Genomic DNA, 12,420 nt, shown 5'->3' on the forward strand with positions numbered 1-12,420 from the left:
CAGCAACAAAGTAACCCGGGAAATAAGCGATTAAGTTTAATCAAATTACAGACTTTTTCTGTGCCAAACCCACAATCTGATAATGAGGCACGCGGCTCCGGATTACTATTGACCACCTGAAGTTCATTATCGTGCACCGGAATGCGGCCGCCGACGGCGGGATCGAACCCGCGACCTTAAGCCCAGCAGCGCACCGGGCTGCCGCGGTGGGTGGGAAGTGATCGAAGCCAATAGAGTACATATTGACAGACAAATGTGTCAGTACGCCATCTGTTTCGATATCTGACGAGGAAATTGCATGTTTATTTGCTAAATTAACCAATATAATTATGACCAGACGTAGTTACCGTGCGGATGAACCATTGTGTAACGATAATCAAGCAGCTTCTTCCTTTTATGTTTGTCTTGTGTTTTTATGCTTTTGACGATGCGTTCTAGCGTATTTGGCTGTTTGTCTGTCGCAACAATAAGTAAGTTGTTAGCGCTACGTGTCGTTTTCCATTATGCATGCATCTGTGCTCGTGTCGTTAGCGCTGTTCCCGCCTAAATATATATAATAGACTCGCATGTGCTGTCACGGTAATTAGCCCCATATAGCCATTTCCGCCTCACGATATATACTGGGGAAATAGTTCGTACAGCCTTTTATTCGGACCGAGGGACACGGTGAAGACATAGCGCAGCTCACGATGATGATGATCACACACACAGGCGATAAGAGGAAATACATTCGGCTGATCACGATGTACACATAAGAAGGAAGTGGCATAATAAATTCTCTCTCCCCCAACAACTCCCCCCCGCTCCCCCCAACCCCGTCTTGGTTGCACTCCCCCCTTCCGTAGCTGTCGTGGAAACCATGCCCCGTAAAGTTTTGTGGCCGATGGTAAATTCTGTAGGAGGGGGGGGGGGGGCAGCACTAAGCCAATAGTGAAATAAAACACGTGTTAAAAACTTAACGTAAGGTGTATCAAAATGTTTTATTGTACACATGGAAACATGATACATAGTCAGTACATGATATGATAATATCTCTCAATCTCACTCTATCGGAGGGTGGCCAAAAATAGTCATTTAGGTAGCACAAGGCAAAAGTCGACACATGCTTGGTGTGAAAAAATGCAGCGCACAAAGCGCCGGGTCTGCCGTCGACATGCAGACTCTCACGCACAGGAATATATGCTTACTACGTCTATTGCGCGCGCGCACACACACAGACACACCCACCCACCCACCGAGCTCCGCATAACAAGCGATCAACTGCATGCCCATCACATATGTAGCTCAATTGTCTCAGAACCTTCGCGATCCGAAACGTCTGGTCCGTTGATGGTTCGTTCACAGTCAAGATCCAAAGGATTATACCATACCGTGCTCATATTGTGAGCTTCCATCTAGTTCAACGAATAAACCAGAATCATTCATTCGTGTATACAGTAGTGCGATGCCCTGCAAGGAAATATAAAATCTGCAGGTACCACACACAGCAACTTCCATGACGTTTATTTTTTTTCAACGCGTAATAAAAACAACTCGAAAACGTCTTTTTTACAACTTCTCATTAGCCTATCAGCATCGTAGGTAAGTATGTGAAGATGACGGGCATAATGGTACCATGCTGCAGGTATCAGGCTAATTTGCAGAGCGTTAATCTGAAACTGCAATTCAGCAATACCACGACGACTGACGCAAAAATTATCGCGACAGCTAAGCTTACGGTACCTTCGACTACAAGGTATGTTGGATGGGTTTCCACGGCAATTTTTGTGCGTATTATCGTGAACCATTGGCAGTTACTGTACACGCATCAACGCTGAAGATCAGAATACAGGGGGCACTCAAACGAATCATCAGAGTGGCACTACCAGTGTCCATTTAGCGTTTTTTTCATCGCCCTCGTTTGTGCTGTGCTGCCTTTCTCACGATGCCATCAAATACCAACGTGCCCTGACATCGGTTCTTTTGACAGAAACGAATCTCAGGTAACAAGTGAACAGGCAGAAAGACTTCCGGCTCTGACGATCGATTTCAAATATCACAACTATCCAGACTAGAACGCAGCCGACCAAGCAATCACTCAGTCAGTGAACAACATTCCACTAACGTGCAGATATAGTTACTATAGCGCACTGCGGCCTTAACGCAATGAGAACACAACAGGCAGTGAGAGTACGAGAAAGAGCGGGTTCGCTGAGGTAGTGGGTACACAATAATAAATATATAATTAATTTCTTAACTGAAGGCAAAACGGCTTCTTATGTCTAAAAGTATCAGGAAACTTTCAAGAATGCTTTTGGGACGCGGATATTTTTTATTTTTTTTGGCGAAATGAAATCTACGCCGTCTCACGGTGGAACGTTGCAGCACTGTGACAGCTGAGCCATGCCAATTGCAGGACTGCTGTACCACTGCACACCTTCTATATATGAATTCAAAGCCTGCGGGTCACATAACACGTCGTTCCTTAGATTACGCTAATGCCCCTACAGGAAGCTATGCTTCGCAGAAAAAAAAATGAAAGGGAAGTGCGGCAGGCATAGCCTGTGTCTAGCATTGGATGCTGTTTATGTAGAATCAAGCACCACGTTGTGTGTTTGATTCTATAACAGGACGTGCGAATTGCGGCGTCACATTGGAGTGCGCACAGCGGGTCGTGGAGCTTGCTTAACATCATCATTTCTGAACAGCAGTGGGTTGGCATGTAGAAAAGCTCGTCATAATTTGGTCGGCATAAACAACTGAACGAATGCAGAAAATGCGCACATAACTGAAATTGAACACTGCCTTAAACAAAACAACTCAGAACCTGCTCCCTGAAGTGCCTGGCATGCTAAGCTCATTTGTAGTAGACGGCAATATTTTAACAATGATCTAAAACTGGTACAGCGCAAGATGGAAAGAAAGAAACAAGCCGAGCCGGCCAGAAGAAGGAATAGAGCGCTGTTCCTTCTGTCTAGCTCGGCTTGGTTGTTCCTTTCCCTCTTGCGCTGTATAAGTTTTAGAATGCAATACCAACTCGCCGAATCCTCAACCCAAGTTAGCAATTATCGACTCGGATTAAAAAATACACATAAAAAGAAGAAGAAGAGAAAGGAGAAAGGAACAAAGAAATCAAAGGCGAAAAAGTTAAATCCTGACAATATGAGCACCATACTCATTCGTGTACCTTCTTTGTACAGAGTGCTTGCCACGCTAAAAACTCTATCCCCGTCACATGATCTTATCCAGCCGTATTATGACGTTGTTCATTCTGTTTATGTTTACCTCAGTGCACAAACAGTCGGAGCAACGAAAGTGACAGAGAACTTGTCGCTCTTCCTATGCACCTTTCTCATTCAGTACGTAAATAATAAGCGCTTCGTTAAGAGTATTTCACAATATCCCTTGCCCTGAGAAACAATAGGCACGAGAAAGTACAAAAGGGGGTGTGTTTCGAACGCGGCTTTCAAAAATGAGCGTGGGGTGTTTTGATTACGCACGGTAAAGTAAAGCGTGGATAACTTAAATAGGGACTAACTTATGCCGTGTGACGTAGTACCTAGAAGTCAACGTAATAGTGCGCTGACTTTCTGTGAACACTTTATATTAAAAGAACACATCAGAACAACGCGATGACGGCGACACCGATAACTAAAGGAAACGCGCGTGCGCGCATCCTAAAGATATATGGTTTTTTTTTTTTTTGCAGAAAGAAACTTCGTAATGGTTGATTGTTCCCTTCACCTGCCTTAAGTATACCTTCAGACCACAGCTTAAGCCCTGACCCTTTGACTAACGGATATTTAACAAGCGTTCACCTTTCTAGACTCGTGATCATCGCCTCTGCCCGATATGGTTATTGACTTCGCTCAAAGAATTAATTACCTGGCTTCGCACAGTGCCATAAGGCTATCATGATAGAGAAGGGTATGAGGAGCATGAAGGTTAATAAAAAGTAGTACCAGTACAAGGGTGTGACCATAAGTGGATGCGTGAGATTTGTTAGACACTATAGCATACACGTCGTCTACGTGTGCTTAAATACTAAGAGGATGTCTGTACGAAAACGCGATGTGTCGGATAATTTTTAGAGAAAGAATAAAGCCTTTCTGCGGCTAGAAGAATGCATGAACACGCGGGAAAGCGAACACTTTAAGTTTTTGACTATCGTCTACAGATGCGTACCGTAGTCTTGAAGAACGTCTTAGAATGCACGTTTGAAAAAACACGAGGGGGATTGCTGCTTCGTGCAGACTCGCGTGGCGCTGCAGCGGCAAAAGCGCAAAGGACAACGCTGGTTCGCATCGCCAGGAAATGCGAACGAGGAAAACGCGGGATAGAAAATACGCGTCAACTGCAGGCTGGGCAGTCAGCGTGTTTCGAAGTGATGACAAGTGTCCTCGTAAGTGTCGTGCGTGTGCAGTTGGAAAGGTATGTGAGAAGTGATGCGGGCGCACACAGCTAGGTGCTTTGTTCTGAGGCTGAACTTCTCCACTTCCTCTCCAGGGTACCGAAATTCACGACACCATTGCACAACAGTTTGCACCGCAAGTCTGAAACTTGGGTTTTTGGGTGACGAGAAAGGAGTAATAAAATCACACAAGAAATGCTTCCCGTCACATACTAGTCATTCGAACAGGTTGTCTCTTCGGACCTAAAAAATCGACGTATGTTAAATTTTGTAAAACTGTTTTACGCTACCAGGAGAATGGAAGATATCGTGTGTTATAAGAGTTAGGGTGGGTCTGTTGAGTTCAAAATTTTTTTCGGCAAGCTGAATGAGCGTGAATTGAAAGAAAATTTACAGGACCAGGTGCAAGTCACGATGTCTACAACTGTGCGCGCGGAAAACTCAGGACATAATTTTATGTCGTGAAGCATTGTACTTTAAATTCGGAGCATAATATTAGCGGTGCCTGAACTAATGCAGGAAGATCATCGAGACCACGTTTGCTTGGACGCAGAAGATTGTTTCACTCTCGTCATGAAAGTAAGGTATTCAACAATTCACCGCCCAGCCAAATGGTGAAAGCAACATCCCGCAGGCAGGGATCAGCGTGACGGAAAAAGAATATGACTTCATTCGCAAATATTGTTTCTCGAGCCGTGGGTGCTAAAGAAGGGGAACTGGTGAGATTTTCGGTCTCTCAGAAGAAGTTGGTCAAAGTATATTCGTAGGTTCTTTCCGGCGCTGCAAAACAATTCCACTCCTCTTAATTTAAAACAGGCACATCCCTGCTTCGGCGCAAAGAAGTTCAGCAAACCGTTACAAAACATTTTCTTAAAGAAACCAATTAATTTCAGTACAAGATGCAGCAAACTTCTTTGTGCCTCGCTTCTCGACTGCTTCATTTACGTCGAGGAAAGCGCATACAATCAAAACGCGGCGGCATTACAGTACGTAGGCAAGATGAACGTCTGCCGTTTTGTGCTGGCAATGTCCATGAAAAAATGAATGTTCGGGCGAACAGGTTTTGTTTTCACAGCATGACTACAGCTAAGATGGCATCTTAGGAACAGTGTAAACAAGGAGCTGAAATACAACGCGAGCACAAGATGCAACAACAAATACGGATTTGTCACTACACGTTTCGCTCCAGCAAGCACCGAGTAACTGTATCACTTATACACAAGGCAGGCTGAGTGACGCTATCGAAAGATGCAAAGGCTGTGCGTAACATAACGTTTCATTCACTGGCTACCTTTGTATCGAACAACGCGTATATTTACAGAAGGACTCATCACATCAGCATGTTTTAGCATTTTTACCCTCACAAGCCACATATCACAAAGGCGCCATTTAATTGCGTAACATAAATAGCGGCGGCAAGAAAAGGCGCTCACACATGTGGTTTGCGTCGCGTATAGACAACGACACTGCAGCATAATTCGCTGGTGTATTTAGCAACAACCATCCTACTCGTCCCATTAAGTCCCAAAACGGCTGTGAATATACAAGCGGGCTCTCATATGCGGCACAAAGGAGGTAATGTCTCGATCACAACTGCTCTCTACCAGAGGAACGCGACAATGCAGAGGGCTTAAAAACAAAGCCAATACCTCGGCATCACAAGTAAGCACACGATGAAGTGGTCAGAATCTGAAGTGGCTAGTCTAACCACAGTTGGGCAGGCATACTCGCAGCAGAATTTAGCGTGGTTGCCTTGATGAGCGACATTTTCTGTCGGATGACGCTTGTGAAGCAGCCATGTTTTACTCTGTTGCGAGCGTCACCACTGACAAGTAAACGCTACTGTGAAATCTCTTGCAACTCGTGAATGGTGGTTGACGCAGCGGTACGAATGCAGCCATATTTCATGTGTAAGCAGCGTCTTTCTTCGCGTGCCTCCCCTCTCCCCTCTACTTTCTTCTCCAAATGTCTGCGCCTGCTCGAAGTACTGAGTACAGATGGCACAAAAGAAAAGTAGAAGACGTGCTATCGTATTTTCCAACACAAATTATCACCAAAGCTGGCCCTTCACGCATAAAGTACTGCAGTGTTTTGTGATGGCCAGAGAGAATGTCCCAACTCCCGTTCAAGCTTAAAACAATCAAAGAAGCCATGTACATAGGCACACAGAATAAAACAAAATGTTCCATTGCTCCATTAAGCATATCTGTATGATAACGGTCAATGAACCATTACGTTGCAAAGGCCAGGTATGGCGATAAAGCACCTCCCTTCCGAAGAGTAGGCAGGCGTTGTGCCCCTTCCGGTGGCAGTTGCCAGCCTCCTCCTAGCTTTCCCTTTCCTGTTAAATGTATATGTGTGTTCAAATAAAGCACTAGAGCAATGTATATTGTTCTATACAATGTAGTGTCTGCTGAAACAATTTCTGGAGATCTTGAAACAATCTTCACTCGGCAACTTGAGGTTAATCACGAGTATTTTCAGTCCAACGCTCATTACGATCAAAGCCACGAGATATCACGTAAGACTTGACGCTGACACAATAGCTAAATAGAAGTCTCAGGGATATGACGTCGCGCAGAGATACAACATGCAACTTCTCTGCTGAGAGTGAAGTACTTTTGAAGAAAGTCGTTCATTTTTGATTAAGGTATTCCATACAGCATTCAAATTACATTCGCTGAAGTCGCGACCAATCACAGTTGAAAACGTCACAGGTGGCGGAAGTGCACAAAGTGCATGCTTACAGCGTTGTCTTATGTGCGTTTATTTTAATGGGATTGCTTATCTCGCCTTGCCTCAAGAAATGGCTGATGTTTGAACTCGATGCCATGCCCCAAATTTTTCGCTAGTGGCCAGAGAAGCTGCGATCTCGCCCTAGACAACGCAGCGCTGAAGCACAGTAGAGTCGGGTGGTGGGACGGGAGCTTTAGGCCTCCCATGGTGCAAAGAAGGCATCGCAAAGGTTCTCACTGAAGCTCACCCGTCTTGAAACAACGGCGCCGGCAGGCCGCACCATAATGCTGGCGCTAGGATATGGCACTCTGGTCAACAAGCGCGCGCGGTGCCTCAGCAAACGCGCCTCTCGCGGGCGGCAAAGCAAAGTGAAGACTGCTGAAAACGTACGCGTACCAGACAAAAGTGCCCGACAAGAGGTTTTGAGTTCGGCTGGCACGCACGGTTCCAGTGTCACACTGGTGCTGTCCCTGCCGTCAGGCTCAGGAAGAACAGTACAAGCAAAGGACCTGCGGAGCGCTTGGAAACGCTCAGAAGCTCCTTGAAAACCACATCATCGACGCCTTAGGGCGCATGCGCTGATTTTCGCGTGCGTGTTTCTGGAATTAGGGGCTTGCGCTCGACTGGTTATGGCCATGCGCAGAGCGCAACTCAAGCGCGCTAGACCGTGGCAGGCGCGCGGCGTCTCGCGCACTGCCGAAGGCGGCGTTCGTCGAACTTGCGACATGCGACGCGGTTGCTCTGCGAGCCCGCCTGCAGCTTGAAGTTCAGCTGCGGCGTGCACGGCTGGTGGACGCGCGTCTTGTTCCTGCGACGAGGGGTGAAGCTCTTCAGTTGACCCTGTGGCGTGCCCTCCATGCCAGAGGGAACCTCAGCTGGCGTCATACGATCGTCCCTTGGCCCGTCGACGAAGGAGTCGCGGCCGTCACGTGGACACTGCATTCCGACTGCTGAGAGAGACGGAGAGAAGAGAATAACAGAGCAAGCGCGTTAGCCCAAGAGTAAGAAAAATTACGAGACGATTCGCTCTTGAGAGCGAACAAGATGTAAATACTTTTTTTCTTTAAAGGGTCCCTGAACCACATTTTATCGAAGTGGAGAAAGCCATTTGAAGTGAAAATAGGCTACTTCAGAAAAACTTCGCCTCAAAAAGTACTTCAATGCGTTCAGCAGAAGCGGAGTTATCGGCAATCAAACACGACCTCCGCTGTGCTCCCGCTTCTTCAATGCCTTGCTCTGCGAAGGCTACGGCGCAGTGGGGCGTGCCCACAACGCTCGATCCACCGCGGCGCCCAGTTCAAATTTAATTTCGGATGTTACCGTAGACGCCACGACTCCCGCCTTTGGTGCCTACGACGCGCCAAACATAAGCCAAATGCGGTTGTCCTCAGCGAGCCGCAGTGCGTTTAGCCAGTGGACTCGTGGTGGCATCTCGCTGCGGCCGCCGTCTCTACGCCATGTAGCCGACCGCAGCTTGATGTCAGCTATTGGCCAATAAAGGGAATGACGAAATAGCGCGTCCTATGACGAAATAGAGCATCTAGAAGAGAGCGAGGACAGCACCGTCCGTTGAAAAGAGAGCGTTTGAGAGAAAGGTGACTTCGCGATCCACTTGCGAGCTCCACACACCGCGTACGACACCAAAACTTGGGTGAGATGTTCACAGCAGCGTATGCTACCCGCATACTGCGTTATTTCTCCAAGCTCGAGGAATGGTTCAGGGCCTCTTTAATAAGTGCAGATAGATGCGAAGGTAGGCTAGAATAGATTCGGCTATGTCAATACACAGTTGAGAAATTAAACTACCCATTTCTCCATACATACTCACACACATGCCACAAACAAACACACTAAGTCAAAATTTTCAGATATTAATGTTAGCAATGATAACACTTTAGGTGTCATGAGATTGCATGTGGTTAATATCTACTAAAGACGTTCAGGATAACGGTCTCACTTGTTGGACAGAGAAACACTGTCATGGACGCTGGAGATATTTGCCTGGCCATGCTATCATGTTACACCATGAGTAGCATGATAGCATGAATACCATGAGTAACATGAATGGCCATGCTACTGCTAGCATGATACCCCATGATGACGAGGGTGACATATAAAATGGCACATTCATACATCGTACGCACACAACATACGCAATCGCACAGTGTACCAGTAAATGAAGTGTCTGGTCGCGGCCAGTGTCTCCAAGAAAGGCTAGGAGTGCCTTCGTTGCTCGCGAAGCACTACCAGCGCTGTTAGGGCTCAGGTATAGATGGTGCAACTCAAGGAGCTGCCACGTAACGTTAAGACACGTACGTCTGCCCCTGCTATGTGGCATCAAGGGCTACTTTGATGTAATTTGCTGCAGCGCACACATACATGTCGTAGAGGGCGGTTGTGCTTAATATACATCCGAATAATAGCGAATTGGAGATATAGCCACTGATACTGCAGGCTTGTCTCCGCCAATCAAAAAGAAGAAAGACAAGCCTCTGGAGAGGCGTGCACCAACCTCGAATGCAGTCTCCTGTGGTGGTTTCGGTGGGCTGAGGCCACCGTTCTCTTGGACAGGCAGCGAGTCCGACTTGTGCGCGCTGAAGTTGAGCCGGAATGAGGGCTTGGAGCGGCCGCGCGTCGACGGGTTCTCCCGGCGGCTGGGCCTCGGCGTCTTGATGCGCACTGAGCCGTGCTTGAGGAAGATGCGCTTGCCCGAGATGGGGCTCGGGCGGATGAGAAAGCTGCAGCCGCGGAAGAGACAAAGACCGATTAAGGCGCGTGTGAAAGGCGACGAAATGAACTAGTTCTTCCCCCTAAGCTTGACACCCAGGTCGTTATGTTATAGTGAGAGATGGCTGGTTTCCTGAACTTGATGTAAGAATTCCTTGGCCAGGTCGAAAGATACTGAACGCTTACAACTAAGCAGAACTGAAACTAAATCCTTGCCTTGATCTGATGAAATGTAGTAGTGCTTTCGTGAAAAAAAAGTTATGAGAACAAAAGGTCGAACAGTATCATTAGGACGCCACTTTGTCATCCGGCATCAACCATTATGTACAGAAAAGTTACTGTTAAACGGAACACACAGTTTACCCCCACGACTTGTGTTTAAGCCGACTATGTTTTATAAGGAGAAATTTAGATGTAGTCTTCTATGACCGGCAACCATTACGTTCTTGCACTATTTATTGGAATAAGAGAAGTATGGGATTGCAGCCGCGCAGTGCTCAGGGCCAGTACTCACAAAAGCCTCTTAAGCTGGAATTCTTCGTAAGAGAATTCTAGCCAATCCTGATGCTGGACATATATTTAGCGAAAGCGGCCGACCAACGCAAAGGGCACTTACGAAAAAAAAAAAACCCTTTGTGAATACAGGCTCTGACGTCTTGAGAGCTTATGTAAGCAAACACATGAACATGCTATACTATCTAAGCATATACCATTGGTCATGTGCAAGTCGAACAAATAGTCAAACAAAGGTATGACTTACATGATGTCACCTTCTTCGAGCGGTAGGTCACAGTTTGGGTTGATTATCACATACGACAAACTGTGCCGCTTGTCCGATACCTCATCTGAAAACAAAAAAAGTTCATTCAGTCACTAGGATGATTTACCCAGAGTCAGACGTATTTGTACTAAACTGAGTGAGATGCACATTGCAGGCATTCAAAAGTGTTCTTTTCGGTTTATATTGTCTTTTCTTTACTATTATTAGTTTAACACACGTTCATATTTTCACTGCAAGCGAAGTGCAGTGGCCCGAAGAATGCTGATTCCATCTTGTAAATTTGGACATTGGTTAACCCTGCCGTTCTTTCTGATGCAGCATTTTGTAAGGACTTTTTCCTGTTCGATTCTATACGTCGCAGATCCTCCGTCCCACCGAGTGACCGATCCCTGCGAGAGTGTGGGCGTGGTTCGTCTGGACCAATGGCGAAGGGCAAAAGAGGTGATGCACTTATGATCTGAACTGTGTGCTTGGACCTAGCATCCATTTAGCACGAGGAGGGCTCTCGCACTAATATATGAGAACTGCAAAGTGTGTACAACATTCGGTTCGCGTCATGGACTGACATCGAGGGAACTCTCCGTTGCGGCGTTATCTTTATTAGTTTCATTGTCACTTTTTCATGTCTATATTTATTTTAAAGTTGTTCATTTTTTAACTGTTTCCTGTATAACATAAAAAAATTTGGAGGACGCTTAAGCTTCGGCTTTAAAAGTGGAACGCGATAGCATTCAAATATCCCTGACTGCTTCTCACGCTTCCCGGCAACTGGAGCGTATGTAACCGTAATGTTTACCGGGAAACGCTGGCCGCGAACGCTATGCACGAAGACGGGCTTTGTGGTGGAAACGCGACCTCTTGCGTGGGCCGCGATGCGGCGGAGGCGAGCGCCAGATGGAGGTATTGCAAGCAACCGAACGCGCCGCTCCGTGGCTCCTAAGACACCCACCCGCGCCCCGGCGCGCGCCAATGGTGGACGCCGCGGCCGGTCTGGTAATTGTAGAAAGGCTGGAAAAGGGGTTTCTTTGGTTTTCGCGTAACAGAATTATGTTTTCTCGTATAGTCAAATTACAATCCGAGAGCTATCATGTCTGTAGGTTGTCTGTAAGTCGTAGGTTACGATTTTCCACGTATTTTAGCTTGAAAAAATATGATTATTTCTGTAAATTTTTTGCGCCACATGGAGGGCATGGGTATGTGTGGTTTGAAGATTTGTTTACCGAAACGACGTCCGACGCCGACGCCGGATTTTGTGCGACACGGGCTCCTAACGCTATCGCGTTAAAATGGTGTAGTCGAGTACTCCCTACCTCAATTTCTCTACAGTAACCGATGTATAACAGAACAAAAGACATCGAAAAAGTGGTTGCAAATTACGGCCCCTGTATTAGAATACGTTTGCGCGCGTATAGGAACCAGTAATTATTTTTTAACGCAACGGTCCAATGTTCTTGCCCTTGATGCGTTGAATAATTTGCCCAATTAAAACATCCCAGGGGACGGTAAATATAATTTTTATCTTCTGTCGCAAAAAGGAGACGCTAAAACTGCTGAAAGAAAGATAGCCCCCGGCTACGCCCAGCCGCATTTAGAAAAAGCGCGCGTGCATCTTTCGAAAGTTGATTCATGAGCTGGCAGAGTCGTTAATCTTTCGTTTTCACGAGCCTGACGCGAGCGGGTTGAGTCGCAAATTATTTTAGAAGTGAAATAACTGACACACACCAGTCGGGGGAACAAGCGAAAGAAGAAAACGACAGCACAGCGGTCTCTTGTTTTGTTACCACTC

At 46.5% G+C, this 12,420-nt stretch overlaps 1 protein-coding gene across 5 annotated transcripts in view; it reads right to left on the bottom strand.

The window, feature by feature from the left end:
* Window positions 1–961: 961 nt before the first annotated feature.
* Window positions 962–12,420, bottom strand: part of SLO2 (slowpoke 2) — a 488,163-nt gene continuing 476,704 nt past the window's right edge. For all 5 annotated transcript variants that reach the window (XM_055063162.2, XM_055063163.2, XM_055063161.2 and 2 more), the window contains 3 exons: window positions 10,614–10,698; window positions 9,639–9,864; window positions 962–8,076 (listed from right to left, as the gene is read on the bottom strand). In XM_055063162.2, the coding sequence (XP_054919137.1) occupies window positions 8,008–8,076; window positions 9,639–9,864; window positions 10,614–10,698 (380 nt within the window). In that variant the 3' untranslated portion in view covers window positions 962–8,007. The remainder of the gene's footprint in view (window positions 8,077–9,638; window positions 9,865–10,613; window positions 10,699–12,420) is intronic.

The sequence above is a fragment of the Dermacentor andersoni genome, chromosome 1 (genome assembly GCF_023375885.2).
Source record: "Dermacentor andersoni chromosome 1, qqDerAnde1_hic_scaffold, whole genome shotgun sequence".
In the NCBI taxonomy this organism is placed as follows: domain Eukaryota; kingdom Metazoa; phylum Arthropoda; class Arachnida; order Ixodida; family Ixodidae; genus Dermacentor; species Dermacentor andersoni.